Here is a 20,240-nt window from a genome sequence, read left to right on the forward strand (position 1 = left end):
TTCAAGTTAAATTCACTGGTAAAAGGATGGTTCATGGTCAGTTTTAACAGCAGGGAGGCTATGGAATGGGTTGAGGGACAAAATTGGAAATTCGAGAACAGGCCTGTTTTCTTCAAAAGATGGACGCCATTGTTCGATGCGGCAAAAGAGAAAGTTGACGAGTTCCCTATTTGGGTAAGGGCTCCAAGCTTACCTCCTTTCCTCTGGGCGGACTCCGTTTTCAAATCTATTGGGAACTTGTTGGGAACCTATCTGGATGCAGACAGGTCGTATTTAGACACCTACGAGAAGGCAGTGGCAAGGATTCTGGTGAGGCTAAATCCCAAGGACGGCTTGGCAAAATCCATCACGTTGCGATATAAAGAATATGTGGTAGAACAGCCGTTGGACTATGAACTCCTTCCGTTCCGCTGCCACATCTGCCATGAATGCGGGCACCTGGCGAGGGACTGCCCGTTGGGAAGGAGGAGGAGGAGGACCCATAGAGATGAAGAGGAGTGGAATGGGCCTAGACCGCAGGTCGCGAGATCACAGGGGGAGACTGCACCACATGGGAATCCTGTGGAGGAACAACTGCAGCAAACAATGGAAGGGAAGCTCATGGATGATGGAGAAGCGAGGAGCGTGCCTGAGAACCAACCGATACCGGACTCTCCTCCTTCTGCACCGAACATGACCACTGCAGAAGAACAATCGGGTATGCACTCTCATCATACCTCTGCCTTTTTATCTGAAACTATTGAAGGGGGGGGTTCTAAAAATAAAAAATGTAAGACTGTAATGCAAAATATTGAAAAACTCACGGATGATATGCCCACCTTAAATCTGAACTGTGAGGAGTTCCCCCCCTGGGATTGCGTTCTGAGCCCCCTTCTGTAGGTTGTCAGTATAACCTTAGATCCCATAGTAAAAAAGTGGGGTGTTCGAAGGAGATTATGGACCCTGTTGGCGGTTTGGGGACTGAAACCCCAAAGTCTTGCCCTAAGAAGGGTAGAGGTCGAAAATCCATGCTTTCAAAAACTCAAGCAAAAGCAATTTACGATGTAGCTGATGGGAAACAGATGACAATCCCCGAGGCGCTTAGAGCAGCAAAACCCCCTGAGACGGTTATAAAATGATTTGCCTTTCCTGGAATTGCAGGGGTTTAGCTAGTAAACCCAAAAAACTAGCGTTGAAAGACCTCATTTCTCGTCATAACCCGAATATTGTCTTTCTTCAAGAAACTCTGGGCAAAGGAATGGATGTTGAAAGTTCACTGGGCTCTCTGTTACCTGGCTGGGTTTTCATAGCTGCTGATGCTTTCGGTCACTCTGGTGGGCTTGCCATGGGTTTTAAGAAGGGAAATCTGAAGGTTTTAAATTCTTGGGGCTTATCAAATGTTTTAGGGTTGGAGGTGGTATCCCCTGATTTTGACATCCCTCTGTTGCTCGCCAATGTTTACGGCCCTTGCCAGGGTCGGGTTCCTTTTTGGAACGATCTCCTCTCAAAAAACCTGTTTAAAGATAAAAACCTTATCATCGGGGGAGACCTAAACTTTTCGATGGGAAGTGCTGAAGCCTGGGGGCCTCTGGCGAGGGAGGACCCCCTGACTGATTTCTTTTCAAATGCTCTTCTCTCAAACCACTTGATAGATGTCAATATCATAAAAGCAAAACCCACTTGGAGGAACAGAAGAACGGGGGATGACAGGATTGCAAAAAGGTTGGACAGGTTCCTTATCAACGAAAGGCTGGCGGCCTCTATTCCTCTGTTCCGGCAATGGGTGGGTGATGGGGGAAACTCAGACCATTTCCCTATTTTTCTGGATTTCTAAAAACCACCCACAAAACCGGCTGCGCCTTTCAAATTTAATGCCTCCTGGCTTCAGGAGGAATCTTTTATTAAGCTCTTCAATGAAACCTGGAGACATGCAGACCAGGAGGCTTCCGAGAATAAAGCAAGCCGGTTCATGGAAAACCTTAAGAGACTTAAAAAAGCCACTATTGAATGGGCAACAACTCGAAGGAAAAATCAATTCGAAGAATTAGTCGGCATTGATGAGGATCTGGGGGTTCTTGAAGACCCAGCGACTGATGCTTACTCAACTCAGGAGTCGAAAGAAAGAATTATGGCTCTGGAAAAGAGGAAGGCGAAGATCCTTTTGGATAGGGAAGAGGAGTGGAGATTAAAAAGCAGAGCTATTTGGCTGAAAGCAGGGGATGAAAACACAAATTTTTTTCATAATTATGCAAAAGGGAGGAGGAACGCAAACACTATATGGAAGTTGAGGGATGCTGAAGGCAGGGAGGCTTCATCCTTTGAAGATCTGTCCTCTATGGGGAAAAACCATTTTCGTTCTCTTTTCTCTGATCCTGGGGGGATATCTTTGCCTGAAATAATCAGAACAGCCCAGGCTTTCCCTCGCTTTGTGGAGGAGGAAGATGCGGAAGACCTTTCTAGAGAGGTGACAAAGGAAGAAGTAGAAAGTGTAATAAAGTCTATGCCAAAAGACAAAAGTCCAGGGCCTGATGGATGGACAATAGAGCTCTTTTCTCACTTCTTTGAATCTATCGGGACTGAACTTACAGAGGTGGTGGAGGAATCTCGTGTAAAAGGAGAAATCTATGGTCCTTTCAATGCAACTTTCATTGCTCTTATTCCAAAAAAAGAAGATCCTGCCTCCTTTGATGACTTTAGGCCTATCTCTCTGTGCAACACCATTTACAAGATTATTTCAAAGATCATTGCTGTTCTATTGAAACCTCTTTTATCTGGCTGTATATCAAAGGAGCAATTTGGTTTCTTGGATGGGAGGCAAATTCATGAAGCTATAGGGGTAGCTCAAGAAACTATTCACAGTATAAGGCAAGCAAACAAGAAGGGGGCAGTGCTCAAAATAGATCTATCAAAAGCATATGACAGGGTCAGCTGGTCGTACTTAAAGTTACTCCTAACACACCTAGGGTTCCCGGTGGGCTTCATAAATTGGATTATGGGATGTGTCACAAATGTAAATTTTGTTGTTCTGATAAATGGAGCTGCCTCCCATTTCTTTAGAAGTCAAAGAGGGCTGCGCCAAGGATGTCCTCTTTCCCCTCTCCTTTTCCTTCTTGCTGCAGAAGGTTTGAGCAGATTGTTAGCAAAGGCAAAAAGCACAGGTTTGATAAAAGGTTTGGAAGTTGCTGTTAACCTGTTCATTACTCATCTGCTTTTTGTTGATGATATTCTCCTTTTTACAAATGGGAACCTAAATGAAATTTTAGAGATTAAGCGTATTCTTGATCAGTTCTTGAAAGCTACAGGGCTGCAAATAAACGAGAGGAAGTCTCAGCTAATTTTTGAAGGCTTCAATAGACAAGAGGAGAATGTGATCGCTGCCCATCTGCCTTTCGGAACTTGTAACATGGAGCAGCCTTTCAAATACTTGGGCTTTTGGCTAAAACCATCTGCTTATAGAAAGCAAGACTGGAATTGGCTAATTGCAAAAATTGAACAAAGAATTTCTCATTGGAGCTTCAAGTGGCTTTCTAGGGCGGGAAGGCTTACATTGGTAAATTCAGTCCTTCAGGCAATCCCGGTCTTCTGGGCAGCGTTGACATGGATCCCAAAAGGGACTCTCCATAAAATTAAACAGATTTGCAGCAGGTTTTTGTGGTCAAGGTCGAAGGAGGATTCCGTTCTTCCATGGGTTGCATGGGATAAGATAGCTAGGCCTAAGGACTGGGGTGGATGGGGTCTGAAAAGTCCCATTGACTTCAGTCTCACTCTAGCAGCAAAATCGGGCTGGAGAATAATCGCTATGGAAAATCTCTGGACGAAGGTTGTTAAGAGAAAATACATTGACCCCATGCCGCTTGAAGATTGGATTAGAATGCCAAACAAAAAAGGAAGGAACTGCTCAGTCATTTGGAAAGCCACTTCTGAGGCTTTTAGGGTAATTGAACAAGGGCTGGCTTGGCGGGTTGGGAATGGAGAAAATGTGAGGATTGGTAGGGACCCATGGGTGGGGTGTAGTGAGGCTTATGCTCTTTCTCCTGATATGCTCAATCACCTGGATGATATTGGGATCAGAAACTTAAGGCAGATTGCTAATTTGGAGCAGTACTCTATTTGGGGGCAGGTTTGGAGGTCTGAGGCCAGCCTAGGAATAGATCCCGCCTGGAGAGAGGAATGGCAGTTATTCATCCAGGAGCTCAAAAGATCAAATGTGAGAATATCGGATAAGCCAGACTCTCTGGTTTGGGCGCATGCGGAGACTGGGCTTTATTCGCCAAAGGCTGGCTACAGTTTACTTATGAAGAATAAAGGTTGGAACCCTCCTGTCTGGTGGTCAAAACCTTTGTTTAAACTAAAATGTCCAAAAAAAGCTAGAATTTTTTTCTGGTGCGCCTTAAATCATAGGATCCCAACATGGGAAATCCTGCAAGCTCGGTTCAAACATGGTCCTGGTAGATGCCCCCTGTGTTTTTCTGATTCCGAATCTGTCACCCATCTGTTTCTATCATGCCCTTTTACAAAACAGGTTTGGGCTGAAGCGGAAAAACTTATAAATGTTAAAATTAGATGGGAAGGAGACTGTTTGGCCACAGCCTGGGAATATTGGTGGAATCATTTTCAAGAGAGGAATTTGAGAAATTTACCTCCCATCATCTGTTGGGGTATCTGGATCGCTAGGAACCGAAGTATATTTCGTGAACAGGCGACCCCGGGGACTGCTATTGCCATTCAAAGCAGCGCCATTCTTGAGAGCATTCCTGTAAAGGAGGAATCGGCAAATGCGGCCCCGCGGAAGGAACCTATTATCAGAGAAGGGACTCCATGGGCCTTTTTTGATGGGGCAGCTCAAAATGATGTCGCGGGAGCCGGTTTATCCATTCATCTTAACGGTTCACATTCTCTAAAAGCCTCAGTGGGAATAGGAAGGGGGACAAATAATTTTGCTGAACTCACTGCTCTTAAGTTGCTCCTCTGTTGGCTTGTTCAAAAACACATCCTCACAGTTCAGATTTTCGGTGATTCAATGAATGTTGTAAACTGGGTTGTGGGAAAACATCGATGCCAGCACTATATGTTGATGCCGTTACTTGAAGAGATTCAACTTTTAAAACAACAGTTTAATGTTTTTACTATTGATCACATCTACAGGGAATTCAATGAGGAAGCGGATCGACTATCTAAAGAAGGCCTGCAGCAAGCTGTGGGCTCTTGGAGAGTAACTGAGCAGGACCATGATCAGATCCGTGTGTCGGATCTCCCTCCAGACATATAATCTTTCCTTTTGGGCCGTTCTATATATATGCACTGTTCTAATCTGTTCCTTTTGTTTAGAAAAGGTGGCATAAGCCAAAAAAGATTTAAACTCTCATACTTTTAAGCTCTGGTTTAAAGAGCAGACTGTGTTTTGATAAACAATGTTTCATTGCCTGGGCTGTTTTCCTCATGAGAGGAGGCCCAGGCGGCACTGAAGTTTTTTGGAGCGTTATCGTTCTTGTTTGTGGGTGAAAGCCGAGTACAGAAGATGCTGTTAGCGCTCTGTAGGGGCGCTGATGATCATATCAGAGGAGCTCTAGCTCCTAAGCAGGCATTTTTGTTCACAGAATGTTAACTCATATGCACTGTAACTTTTTTATGACTTATAAAAAAGTTCGTTTTTTTCCTGGAAAAAAAGGTGGGGAAACATCATCAAATACTCCTTATGGAATGAATCACTCCACAAGCCATGCTTACTACATGATAATACAATTCAACATACATCGAATAAAATGATATTGATATGTATATATAATTTTCATGAGTATTCCTAGGGGCCTATGTCAAATGACCCTTATTACTATATTATTTCAATTTAATTACATGGTATGCTTATTCTATTACTATGGCTACATTACGTTCATCAACCCATTGGTTATCTTCCTAGGTACATTTATTTCTATCCCACTTGGCATGTTTCATCCTCAAAACATGGAAATAAGCCATATAATATGACCTTATTGAGCAATGTAGAACATGGGAAGAAGCCATATACCATGATGTATTGAGCAACGTATCAATCGGTACCATGCAAGTGAATCCATCCATCCTAGTGAAATGTGGACATGGTGATTGAAACTTAAACAGGAACGCAACAAATTACAAATATAATCATAAGTACAGAGATGCAGTAGAAAAACACTTCATTTAATTAATAGAAAAATATTAAACTATGCTTACAAACAGAATGGAAATAAGATAGCTCGGGCGATGGTAGCTTATCTCTGAGAAGAGATGTGGCAGCTACATACCTCTGAATTGTGTTACAATGAGGCTCAAAGGCCTATTTATTATTGAGAAACATTGGAAAACCCTAAACATCCAAAAACCTAACCCTAGGAGATGAAGCACCAAAATTGTAGGCCCCATTTGGGTAAATTAGTACATCAACTTCTCGGGGTCGTATCTTTGGCATACGATCTTCGTTTGGCTATCATAATACCTTGTTTCGAAAATCTCGATGAGAAGGCCAAAAAATAATGTAAAGTCTAAATGGAATGTTTTTAGTCTCTCCGTTTTCCCTAAAAATATCGTTTAGGGCCTCAAAACAGCGCTGGAAGTTCAAGACCCGAAAAACTGCCAAAAATAGTAAACTGTGACACAATTAAGGTAACCGAAAAACTAAAAGAGATAGCGTTGGGGGTCCAAGTGGAATAGGCACGTGGCCACCAATATCCACCTAGATCATTCCTTGGCCCTTAAGAAGCAATGGTCCCCATGGCGTTGGCTGCCTCCATGAGATGGGGAAATTTCTACTGAACTTTGTCCCTAGTGAGCCACTTGCCTTGGTAAAGGAGTTGGACAACTTTGACAACCCCATATAATTGGATCTTCTGCTGGTGAGTGTTCTTGATCTATGTGTCCATGATCCGATCAATGGTGGCTTGTTTGATGCAGTATGGGTTTAGATCTGTTGGTGTGAGATGTTCTGCAACGTCGGATGTGTACAACAATGGTGGAAAGTATGGCCAAAGGCAGTCTACATTGAACACTGGGTGCAGACCAAGGAACAGTGGAATGCTAAGCTCAAAGGCATTGTCCCCTACAGCCTTGGTGATGGTGTATGGCCCATATCGGAGCCAGCGAAGCTTGCGGTGGGGTCCAACAAGGCGCTCCTTTTGCAAATGTAACCAAACTTTTTCGCCCACCTAGAACTTGTGCGGCACCCAATGTTGATCATGGCGCTGCTTCTACTTATCATTGGTTGTGTCCAATATATCATGGACCAGTTGGCGGGTGTATTGAATGTGCTAATTGAAGTTGTTACCCTCGTCGTCTTCAGACTGGACATGAGTCGAACCTGCCTGAGTAGCTGAAAATGGTATGGCCACATCAATGGGACATAATGACTGAAATCCCAACCCTACCCAAAAGGGGTTGTGGCCCGTTGAGCCGTGGAGAGATCTGTTGTAACTGTGTTGGACATAGGGTAGGCTTTCATCCCATGTGTGTAGTTGTGTTGGACATAGGGGAGGCTTTCATCCCATGTGCGTGGATGCTTCGAGTTGTACATGCATAGAATGTGTACGATAATCCTGTTGACAACCTCTGTTTGACCATCAGTTTGGGGATGGAAAGTCGTGGACTTAGTAATTTTTGTATCCAGCATCGACTAGAGACTTGACCAAAATGCACTCAGGAATATTCTATCCCAATCTGAGACAACAGACTGTGGGATCCCAAAGTGTACTCACACTCGCTCAAAGAAGAGTTTAACAATGGCCTCTACTATGATACTCTTCTTGCAGGATGCCATGATGACCATCTTAGAGAATCTATCGATGACCACGAAAACATAATCGTTGTTGTGCTTAGTAGAACGAAGGCCCAACATGTAATCCATGGAGATAGATTCCCAAGGCCAACTAGGTGTAGTTAGAGGAGTATACAAGCCTTGCTTCTTGAAGGTTGGTTTGGAAATTGCGCAGGCTATGCAGGATCTAATATACTTCCCAACATCCTAACGAAGTTTCGGCCAATAAAAATACTTCTGCAATACCACCACTATTTTCTCTACTGCGAAATGTCCAGCGACCCGACTGTAGTGCGCCTCCCAAGTCATCTTGGAATGCACCCTTGAAGGAACACATATGTGTCCGATGTGGCATAGCAGTGCATCTTTGAAGATGAAAATTCAGAACTTGCTTCTCTTCCTGGAGTGTCTAGTATGTGCTGCCTAATTCTGGATCACTCTTGCAAAGATGCAGCCACCTTGATGTTTCGTGCCCATAGGAGTTGAGCACAGTGATAAGTGCCATGAACGGTGGTCGGCTGAGGCAATCAATGAAATATTGGTGCTGCCCTTCTTATACTTAATGTTCAAATGGAACTATTGCAAGTAGGTGGACCATTTTTTATGGCGATCATTCTGCAACTTCCCTTGTGTCTGTATAAACTGTAAAGGTCGGTGGTTTGTGTGGATGACCGTTTCCTTCCCCATAATGTAATGCTTCCATTGACGGCAGGCATGCACAATGGAATACATTTCTTTGTCGTAAGTGGGGTACTTTCAGATTGTGTCTAAAAGTGTCTCAATATGGTAAGACAATAGATGCCCATGTTGAGTAAGAACTGCACCAATACCATAGTTAGAGGCATTTGTCTCAATCTCAAATGGTTGTTGCAGGTTTGGTAATGTGAGCACTGGTGCAGAACAGAGGCGATTATTCAACTCGGAGAATGCTTGTTGTTGGGTTTTAGACCAAAAAAACTTTGCTTTTGTTCCACCCTTGGTGACTTGACTTCAAGGCCAAGTGATGTGAGAGAACCCCAACACGAACCTAGGGTAGAAGTTGGTAAGACCAAAAAAGCTGCGGAGCTCTGTTAGAGTTGTTGGGACTGGCCAATCCCGAATGACTTGTATCTTGGATGGGTCCATATTGTACACCCTGCTCATCAATTATATACCCCAGATATTGAACCTGGGTCAGGCCAAAGGCGCATTTCTCCAAGTTAGCACACAACTTGTGTTGTCGCAGGGTTTGAAGGACCTACCGAATATGGTGGAGGTGCTCATCCAAACTCTAGCTAAAGATCAAGATGTCATCTAAATACACCACCACGAATGCATTGGTGAAGGGTTGCAAGATATCGCCAATCAGTCTCATGAAGTTTGTAGGGGCGTTCATCAATCCGAATGGCATGGCCAACCATTCGAATCCCTCATTGGATTTGAAGGCAGTATTCCACACATCAGAGGGTTCGTTAGGCATCTGGTGATAACCTGAATTCAAGTAAATATTGCTAAAATATTTGGCCTCCTTGAGTTGGTCAAGAAGGTCATCAATCCGCGGGATTGGGTTCCTATTCCAGACAGTGATCTTGTTCAACGTCCGGTATTCAATACAGAGCCTCTAGGTCTCATCCTTCTTCTATACCAATACAATCAAGCTCCCACAGGGTGATGAACTTGGCCTGATGTGCCCTTTCTGCAATAGTTCTTGAATTTGCCTCATGATCTCATCGTTCTCCACAATAGAGCGCGATAGATTGATGCATTAGGCAGTGGCGCGCCCGAGGTCCGATCAATGGAGTGCTTGACTTGATAGTGCAGAGGTACCCCTGTAGCTGAGGTGAAAATATCCCTGTATTCCTCCAAAACCTTGTCGATTTGCTACTGCTATGCATAGGATCCCTCCCTTGAATCTTAATGCATTTCTTTGCAGTGATCAAAGAGATGGTGGTAGGCGAGGCCACCTCCTGTATCCTGTACAACTTTTTGGCCAAGGTAATAATCACAGAGCGAGGTCTAGACTCATATACAACATGACACTTCCACAAGTATGATTTTCCTAACAATACATCACAAACTTCAAGAGGAGCAACATCACACAGTACCTCATCCTTGAAGGGCTTGATGTTGTAGGGAAGGCAAAACTGTTCGCTGACGCGAAGATCTCGTCCTTGGTGAAGCCACCATACAGTGTACGGCTGTGGATGTGCTATAGTCATTAGGCCCAGCCGCTTCACGAGCTCTGCTGAAATGAGGTTCTTTTGGCTCCTGCTGTCGACAATGAATTGTAGCAGAGAACCCTTCACCCACTTCTTTGAGTGGAAGAGGCGCTCCCTCTCCTCTGGATCTTTAGGCTTAATATTCTGGATCTTAGTGGTGGCCATGGTGGCAATAGGCTCTGCATGAATAATCTAATTCCCTTTGTCAGTTCCATTATTGGGTTTTGATTCAAAGTTGGAACATGCATCTGATCACAAGCCTTCATCTCAACCACCAGTGACTACCTGGCCCCACACTCACTCGTATTGTGAGTGGAGCTCTTATGGAACTCACCATTTTCTCGTGTCCTTCTTTATCTTCGTGGTGTTGTTCTTTGCTTGCGGCTTCGGCGGGTTGTCCTGGGTAGCCCCACCTTGGCTTGGTACTTTATTCTATGGTTTGGAGGCATCTTTTCCTTGCCTTGGATTCACAGATCTAAAGTCTCGTTTCTTTTGTTTAAACTTCTTCTTAATCTTGACAACGTATCGATACGTCGTGCCAAGCGAGGAAATGTCCAGGAACTCCATATCATCCTAGATGTACTTGTGTAGACAACCGCAGTATTTGAGCACCAAATGTTGCTCAGTATCCTTAATACCCAGCTTTGTGCGAAGGGTATGGAAAATATTTGTGAACTCTGACACATCTTGGTCCCTTCCTTGCCGTAGCGTGGTCCACTTTATGTATTTATCTTCATAGCTCCTGACAGGGTAATATTGTTCCTTGATGGCATCTCGGAAAGAATCCCAATTGGGTGCGACTAAAAACAACAAGGGTTCACTCTCGTCCTTTTGTTCACAATAGGTTTCCCACCAGTCCTTGACGTGTGGGGTGGCTTTGAGAAGTGCAAAAGTAATCTTTTCTCGATTGGAAAAGTCATGAACTGAAAAATATCCTTCCAACAAATTTAACCATTTATCTATGACATGTGCATCTATCAGGCCTTCAAATATGGTAATATCAAAGTTAACTTGTACCTTAAAAGGAGTGGCACCTCCAGAGTGGCTGTTGGATGAAGATGCATCACCTATGGGTAGTCGTCGAAGGAACTGGGAAAATTTATCCATCATCGCGTCCCTTTGTCGCTCGAGGGCTTCCTCGAGCAACATTTTGAAAGGATCTCATACCTCCTCATCTTTCTTTTCTTCCGCCATGGGAGGTCGTCGGGTTTTGCGAGGCTGATCTTGCAACAATTTAACCAGATCGAGCCCTAACTCCTTATACCCTGACCTCGTTGAGGACATGCAAAGAAAAATAGAGAAAGAGCAGACTACTCTGATACCACTGATCTGAACTTAAACAGGAACGCAACAACTTACAAATATAATCATAAATACAGAGATGCAACAGTAACACTTCATTTCATTAATAGAAAAATATTGAACTATGCTTACAAACAAAACGAAAATAAGATAGCTCGGGCGATAGTAGCTTCTCTTTGAGAAGAGATGTGGCGGCTACATGCCTCTGAAATATGTTACAATGAGGCTCAAAGGCCTATTTATTATTGAGAAACAATGGAAAACACTAAACATCCAAAAACCTAACCCTAGGAGATGAAGCGCCAAAACTGTGGGCCCCGTTTGGGTAAATTAGTACATCAATTTCACGGGGTCGTAACTTTGGCACACGATCTCTGTTTGGCTATCATAATACCTCGTTTCAAAGATCTCGAAGAAAGGTTTAAAAAAAACTAGCATTGTTGTTTGGGACGTTTTCGGTCTCTTCAGTTTCCCTAAAAATGTCGTTTAGGGCCTCAAGACGATGCTAGAAGTTCAGGACCTGAAAAACTACCAATTAATAGTAAACTATGCTACAATTAAGGAAACCGAAAAACTCAAAGAGACAATGTTGGGGGTCGAAGTGGAATAGGTGGGTGGCCACCAATATCCACCTATATCATTCCTCCCCCCTTAGGAAGCAATGGTACCCATTGCGTTGAGTGCCTCCATGAGATGGGGAAACTTCTCCTGAACTTGGTCGTTGGTGAGCCACTTTCCTTGGTGAAGGAGTTGGACAGCTATGACAGCCTGATATAGTTGCATATTTTGCTGGAGAGTGTTCTTGATCTACGTGTCCATGATTTGATCAGTGGGGCCATGTTCGATGTAGTCTGGGTTTAGCTATGTTGGTGTGAGTTGTTCTGCAACATTGGATGTGTCCAACAATGGTGGAAAGTATGGCCAAAGGCGGTCTACATTGAACACTAGGTGTAGACCAAGGAATGGTGGAATGTTAAGCTCGAAGGCATTGTCCCCTACATCCTTATTGATGTTTTATGGCCGACTTCAAAGCGGGTGAAGCTTGTGGTGGGGTCTAGCGAGACGCTCCTTCTGCAAATGTAGCCAAACTTTGTCACCCACCTGGAACTTATGCGACACCGATGTTGATAATGGCGCTACTTGTACTTAGAATTGGCTTTGTCAAATATATCATGGACCTAATAGTAGATGTATCTAATGCACTCAATGAAGCTATTAGCCCTGTCGGATTCCGACTGGACATGAGACGAATCTACCTGAGTAGTTGCAAATGGTATAACCACATCAATGGGACATAATGCCTGAAATCCCAACCCTACCTGAAAGGGACTGTGGCCCGTTGAGCTGTGGAGAGATCTACTGTAGCTATGCTGGACATAGGGGAGGCTTTCATCCCATGTGCATGGATGCTTTGAGTTGTACATACGTAGAATGTGTACGATCATCTTGTTGACAACCTCTGTTTGGCCATCAGTTTGGGGATGGAAAGTCATGGACTTAGTAAGTTTTGTATCCAACATCGACCAAAGACTTGACCAAAATGCACTTAGGAATATGCTGTCCCAATCTAATACAATGGACTGTGGGATCCCAAAGTGTACCCACACTTGCTCAAAGAAGAGCTTAGCAGTGGCCTCTGTTGTGATACTCTTCTTGCAGGCCGCCATGATGGCCATCTTAGAGAATCTGTCGACGACCATGGAAACAAAATCATTGTTGTGCTTAGTAGAAGGAAGGTCCGACATGTAATCCATGCTGATAGATTCCCAAGGCCGACTAGGAGTAGGTAGAGCAGTATATAGGCCTTGATTCTTGATGGTTGGTTTGGCAATGACGCAGACAGTGAAGGATCTAATGTACTTCCCAACATCCTGACAAAGTTTCGGCCAATAAAAATACTTCTGCAATACCGCCACTGTTTTCTCTACTCCGAAATGTTCAACGACCCGACTGTAGTGCGACTCCAAAATCATCTTGGCATGCTCGCTTGAAGGAACACATATGTGTCCCATGTGGCATAACATTGCATCCTGAAGGTGAAAATTTGGAACTTTCTTCCCTTCCAGGAGTGTCTGGTATGTGTTGTCGAATTCTAGATCACTCTTGTAAAGATGCGGCTACCCTAATGTCTCGTGCCCATAGGAATCGAGCACAGTAATCAGTGCCATGAACGGTGGTCGACCGAGGCAATCAATGACATTACTGGTGTTGCCCTTCTTATACTTAATGTTCAAATGGAACTATTGCAAGTAGGTGGACCATTTGTGATGGCGATCGTTCTGCAACTTCCCTTGTGTCTGTATAAACTATAGAGGTCGGTGGTCTTTGTGGATGACAGTTTCCTTCCCCAGAATGTAATGGTTCCATTGACAGAAGACCTGCCCAATGGAATACATTTCTTTGTTGTAAGTGGGGTACTTTCAAACTGTGTTTGAAAGTGTCTCAATATGGTAAGCCATTGGATGCCCATGCTGAGTAAGAACCACACCAATAGCATAGTCAGAGGCATCTGTCTCAATCTCAAATGGTTGCTGCAAGTCTGGTAATGTGAGAAATAGTGCAGAATAGAGGCAATTATTCAACTCAGAGAACGCTTGCTGTTAGGTTTCATACCAAAAAAACTTTGCTTTTGTTTCGCCCTTGGTGACTTGACTTAAAGGCCAAGTGATATGAGAGAACCCCAACACGAACCTACAGTAGAAGTTGGCAAGACCCAAAAAGTTGCAGAGCTCTATTAGAGTGGTTGCGGCTGGCCAATCCTGAATGAATTGTATCTTGGATGGGTTTGTATTGTACACCCTGCTCATCAATTATATACCCCAGATATTGAACCTAGGTCAGGCCAAAGGTGCATTTCTCCAAGTCAGCACACAACTTTTGTTGTCGTAGGGTTTTAGGGACTTGTCGAATATGGTGGAGGTGCTCATCCCAACTCTGGCTGAAGATCAAGATGTCATCTAAATACACCACCACAAATGCATTGTTCAAGGGTCGTAAGATGCCTTCAATCAGTCTCATGAAGTTTGTAGGGGCGTTTGTCAATCCGAATGGCATGACCAACCATTCGAAAAGTCCCTCCTTGGATTTGAAGGCAGTCTTCCACACATCAGAGGGTTCGATAGGCACCTGGTGATAACCTGACTTCAAGTCAATCTTGCTAAAATATTTAGCCCCCTTGAGCTGGTTAAGAAGGTCATCAATCTGCGGGATTGGGTACCTATTCCAGACAGTGATCATGTTCAATGCTTGGTATTCAATACAGAGTCTCCATGTACCATATTTCTTCTGTACCAATACAATTGGGCTCCCATAGGGTGATGAGCTTCACCTAAAGTGCTATTTATACAATAGTTCCTGAATCGCCTCCTGATTTCATCGTTCTCCAGAATAGAGCGTTGATAGATCAACCCATTGGGTAGTGGCATTCCCGGGGTCAGATCGATGGAGTGTTTGACCTGATAGTGCAGTGGTACCCCTGTAGGTGAGGAAAACATATCGTTGTATTCCTCTACAACCTTGTTGGTTTCTTAATGGGTCATGACCCAGGTTCAGAGTTAGTTTTGCCAAATAGATCCCTACACTACTGGCCCTTTCGGCATCAATCTGCGGAGCGCGAACTGAAGTCTCACTCGAAGCAGTATGGGGGGATGCTAGAACCAAGTTTCCGCACCCAAAGATTAGTGTAAAGTCGTTTTATGCCCTAAACCTGCCTTCGCGCAGCTCGATAAGCCTTTAGGGCTTATCGATATAACTACCCTTAATCAGTTTCTATATCCCCGTGAACATTCACGACTATCTTTCGCGGGCCCTAAACAGGTGAATCAACCACTTACATGCCTCTGTGATTACTCCTAATCCCGTGTTTACCCAAATTGGTTTAAGTATTGAGAACTTTAACATGCAATAAGATATTCTTCGTGTAAATAGTTAATGTTAAGCACGTTGATATAACAACATCAATTATGTAAAGTCGCGCATCAATACAGTATTACTTCATATCCCATTATTCATTACAACATAAAAGCACATTCATTCATAACAGAAGTAAATGGACAAAACACAGGAATTTTTGGAATAATCTCTTTATTAATATCATGGACCAGTTGGCGGGTGTATTGAATGTGCTAATTGAAGTTGTTACCCTCGTCGTCTTCAGACTGGACATGAGTCGAACCTGCCTGAGTAGCTGAAAATGGTATGGCCACATCAATGGGACATAATGACTGAAATCCCAACCCTACCCAAAAGGGGTTGTGGCCCGTTGAGCCGTGGAGAGATCTGTTGTAACTGTGTTGGACATAGGGTAGGCTTTCATCCCATGTGTGTAGTTGTGTTGGACATAGGGGAGGCTTTCATCCCATGTGCGTGGATGCTTCGAGTTGTACATGCATAGAATGTGTACGATAATCCTGTTGACAACCTCTGTTTGACCATCAGTTTGGGGATGGAAAGTCGTGGACTTAGTAATTTTTGTATCCAGCATCGACTAGAGACTTGACCAAAATGCACTCAGGAATATTCTATCCCAATCTGAGACAACAGACTGTGGGATCCCAAAGTGTACTCACACTCGCTCAAAGAAGAGTTTAACAATGGCCTCTACTATGATACTCTTCTTGCAGGATGCCATGATGACCATCTTAGAGAATCTATCGATGACCACGAAAACATAATCGTTGTTGTGCTTAGTAGAACGAAGGCCCAACATGTAATCCATGGAGATAGATTCCCAAGGCCAACTAGGTGTAGTTAGAGGAGTATACAAGCCTTGCTTCTTGAAGGTTGGTTTGGAAATTGCGCAGGCTATGCAGGATCTAATATACTTCCCAACATCCTAACGAAGTTTCGGCCAATAAAAATACTTCTGCAATACCACCACTATTTTCTCTACTGCGAAATGTCCAGCGACCCGACTGTAGTGCGCCTCCCAAGTCATCTTGGAATGCACCCTTGAAGGAACACATATGTGTCTGATGTGGCATAGCAGTGCATCTTTGAAGATGAAAATTCAGAACTTGCTTCTCTTCCTGGAGTGTCTAGTATGTGCTGCCTAATTCTGGATCACTCTTGCAAAGATGCAGCCACCTTGATGTTTCGTGCCCATAGGAGTTGAGCACAGTGATAAGTGCCATGAACGGTGGTCGGCTGAGGCAATCAATGAAATATTGGTGCTGCCCTTCTTATACTTAATGTTCAAATGGAACTATTGCAAGTAGGTGGACCATTTTTTATGGCGATCATTCTGCAACTTCCCTTGTGTCTGTATAAACTGTAAAGGTCGGTGGTTTGTGTGGATGACCGTTTCCTTCCCCATAATGTAATGCTTCCATTGACGGCAGGCATGCACAATGGAATACATTTCTTTGTCGTAAGTGGGGTACTTTCAGATTGTGTCTAAAAGTGTCTCACTATGGTAAGCCAATAGATGCCCATGTTGAGTAAGAACTGCACCAATAGCATAGTTAGAGGCATTTGTCTCAATCTCAAATGGTTGTTGCAGGTTTGGTAATGTGAGCACTGGTGCAGAACAGAGGCGATTATTCAACTCGGAGAATGCTTGTTGTTGGGTTTTAGACCAAAAAAACTTTGCTTTTGCTCCACCCTTGGTGACTTGACTTAAAGGCCAAGTGATATGAGAGAACCCCAACACGAACCTAGGGTAGAAGTTGGTAAGACCAAAAAAGCTGCGGAGCTCTGTTAGAGTTGTTGGGACTGGCCAATCCCGAATGACTTGTATCTTGGATGGGTCCATATGTACACCCTGCTCATCAATTATGTACCCCAGATATTGAACCTGGGTCAGGCCAAAGGTGCATTTCTCCAAGTTAGCACACAACTTGTGTTGTCGCAGGGTTTGAAGGACCTACCGAATATGGTGGAGGTGCTCATCCAAACTCTAGCTAAAGATCAAGATGTCATCTAAATACACCACCACGAATGCATTGGTGAAGGGTTGCAAGATATCGCCAATCAGTCTCATGAAGTTTGTAGGGGCGTTCATCAATCCGAATGGCATGGCCAACCATTCGAATCCCTCATTGGATTTGAAGGCAGTATTCCACACATCAGAGGGTTCGTTAGGCATCTGGTGATAACCTGAATTCAAGTAAATATTGCTAAAATATTTGGCCTCCTTGAGTTGGTCAAGAAGGTCATCAATCCGCGGGATTGGGTTCCTATTCCAGACAGTGATCTTGTTCAACGTCCGGTATTCAATACAGAGCCTCTAGGTCTCATCCTTCTTCTATACCAATACAATCAAGCTCCCACAGGGTGATGAACTTGGCCTGATGTGCCCTTTCTGCAATAGTTCTTGAATTTGCCTCATGATCTCATCGTTCTCCACAATAGAGCGCGATAGATTGATGCATTAGGCAGTGGCGCGCCCGAGGTCCGATCAATGGAGTGCTTGACTTGATAGTGCAGAGGTACCCCTGTAGCTGAGGTGAAAATATCCCTGTATTCCTCCAAAACCTTGTCGATTTGCTACTGCTATGCATAGGATCCCTCCCTTGAATCTTAATGCATTTCTTTGCAGTGATCAAAGAGATGGTGGTAGGCGAGGCCACCTCCTGTATCCTGTACAACTTTTTGGCCAAGGTAATAATCACAGAGCGAGGTCTAGACTCATATACAACATGACACTTCCACAAGTATGATTTTCCTAACAATACATCACAAACTTCAAGAGGAGCAACATCACACAGTACCTCATCCTTGAAGGGCTTGATGTTGTAGGGAAGGCAAAACTGTTCGCTGACGCGAAGATCTCGTCCTTGGTGAAGCCACCATACAGTGTACGGCTGTGGATGTGCTATAGTCATTAGGCCCAGCCGCTTCACGAGCTCTGCTGAAATGAGGTTCTTTTGGCTCCTGCTGTCGACAATGAATTGTAGCAGAGAACCCTTCACCCACTTCTTTGAGTGGAAGAGGCGCTCCCTCTCCTCTGGATCTTTAGGCTTAATATTCTGGATCTTAGTGGTGGCCATGGTGGCAATAGGCTCTGCATGAATAATCTAATTCCCTTTGTCAGTTCCATTATTGGGTTTTGATTCAAAGTTGGAACATGCATCTGATCACAAGCCTTCATCTCAACCACCAGTGACTACCTGGCCCCACACTCACTCGTATTGTGAGTGGAGCTCTTATGGAACTCACCATTTTCTCGTGTCCTTCTTTATCTTCGTGGTGTTGTTCTTTGCTTGCGGCTTCGGCGGGTTGTCCTGGGTAGCCCCACCTTGGCTTGGTACTTTATTCTATGGTTTGGAGGCATCTTTTCCTTGCCTTGGATTCACAGATCTAAAGTCTCGTTTCTTTTGTTTAAACTTCTTCTTAATCTTGACAACGTACCGATACGTCGTGCCAAGCGAGGAAATGTCCAGGAACTCCATATCATCCTAGATGTACTTGTGTAGACAACCGCAGTATTTGAGCACCAAATGTTGCTCAGTATCCTTAATACCCAGCTTTGTGCGAAGGGTATGGAAAATATTTGTGAACTCTGACACATCTTGGTCCCTTCCTTGCCGTAGCGTGGTCCACTTTATGTATTTATCTTCATAGCTCCTGACAGGGTAATATTCTTCTTTGATGGCATCTCGGAAAGAATCCCAATTGGGTGCGACTAAAAACAACAAGGGTTCACTCTCGTCCTTTTGTTCACAATAGGTTTCCCACCAGTCCTTGACGTGTGGGGTGGCTTTGAGAAGTGCAAAAGTAATCTTTTCTCGATTGGAAAAGTCATGAACTGAAAAATATCCTTCCAACAAATTTAACCATTTATCTATGACATCTGCATCTATCAGGCCTTCAAATATGGGAATATCAAAGTTAACTTGTACCTTAAAAGGAGTGGCACCTCCAGAGTGGCTGTTGGATGAAGATGCATCACCTATGGGTAGTCGTCGAAGGATCTGGGAAAATTTATCCATCATCGCGTCCCTTTGTCGCTCGAGGGCTTCCTCGAGCAACATTTTGAAAGGATCTCATACCCCCTCATCTTTCTTTTCTTCCGCCATGGGAGGTCGTCGGGTTTTGCGAGGCTGATCTTGCAACAATTCAACCAGATCGAGCCCTAACTCCTTATACCCTGACCTCGTTGGGGACATGCAAAGAAAAATAGAGAAAGAGCAGACTACTCTGATACCACTGATCCGAACTTAAACAGGAACGCAACAACTTACAAATATAATCATAAATACAGAGATGCAACAGAAACACTTCATTTCATTAATAGAAAAATATTGAACTATGCTTACAAACAAAATGGAAATAAGATAGCTCGGGCGATGGTAGCTTATCTTTGAGAAGAGATGTGGCGGCTACATGCCTCTGAACTATGTTACAATGAGGCTCAAAGGCCTATTTATTATTGAGAAACAATGGAAAACACTAAACATCCAAAAACCTAACCCTAGGAGATGAAGCGCCAAAACTGTGGGCCCCGTTTGGGTAAATTGGTACATCAATTTCCCGGGGTCGTAACTTTGGCATACGATCTCTGTTTGGCTATCATAATACCTCGTTTCAAAGATCTCGAAGAAAGGTTTAAAAAAAACTAGCATTGTTGTTTGGGACGTTTTCGGTCTCTTCAGTTTCCCTAAAAATGTCGTTTAGGGCCTCAAGACGATGCTAGAAGTTCAGGACCTGAAAAACTACCAAAAAATAGTAAACTATGCTACAATTAAGGAAACCGAAAAACTGAAAGAGACAATGTTGGGGGTCCAAGTGGAATAGGTGGGTGGCCACCAATATCCACCTATATCATTCCTCCCCCCTTAGGAAGCAATGGTACCCATTGCGTTGAGTGCCTCCATGAGATGGGGAAACTTCTGCTGAACTTGGTCCTTGGTGAGCCACTTTCCTTGGTGAAGGAGTTGGACAGCTATGACAGCCTGATATAGTTGCATATTTTGCTGGAGAGTGTTCTTGATCTACGTGTCCATGATTTGATCAGTGGGGCCATGTTCGATGTAGTC

General features: G+C 43.9%; 1 protein-coding gene across 1 annotated transcript; it reads left to right on the forward strand.

Annotated features, from left to right (window-relative positions):
- Positions 1-1,237: 1,237 nt before the first annotated feature.
- Positions 1,238-1,813, forward strand: LOC149186373 (uncharacterized). The gene has a single exon (XM_089409319.1). The coding sequence runs from the start codon at positions 1,238-1,240 to the stop codon at positions 1,811-1,813; it is 576 nt and encodes a 191-aa protein (XP_089265445.1).
- Positions 1,814-20,240: the final 18,427 nt, after the last annotated feature.

This window comes from Pinus tabuliformis, chromosome 3_1 (assembly GCF_031772625.1).
Source record: "Pinus tabuliformis cultivar Carrire ecotype Pingquan chromosome 3_1, CPIR1, whole genome shotgun sequence".
NCBI classification, from domain to species: domain Eukaryota; kingdom Viridiplantae; phylum Streptophyta; class Pinopsida; order Pinales; family Pinaceae; genus Pinus; species Pinus tabuliformis.

What these genes read in the sequence shown, in the direction of transcription:
- LOC149186373 (XM_089409319.1), top strand. Translation starts at nt 1,238, where the DNA reads ATGGATGTTGAAAGTTCACTGGGCTCTCTGTTACCTGGCTGGGTTTTC.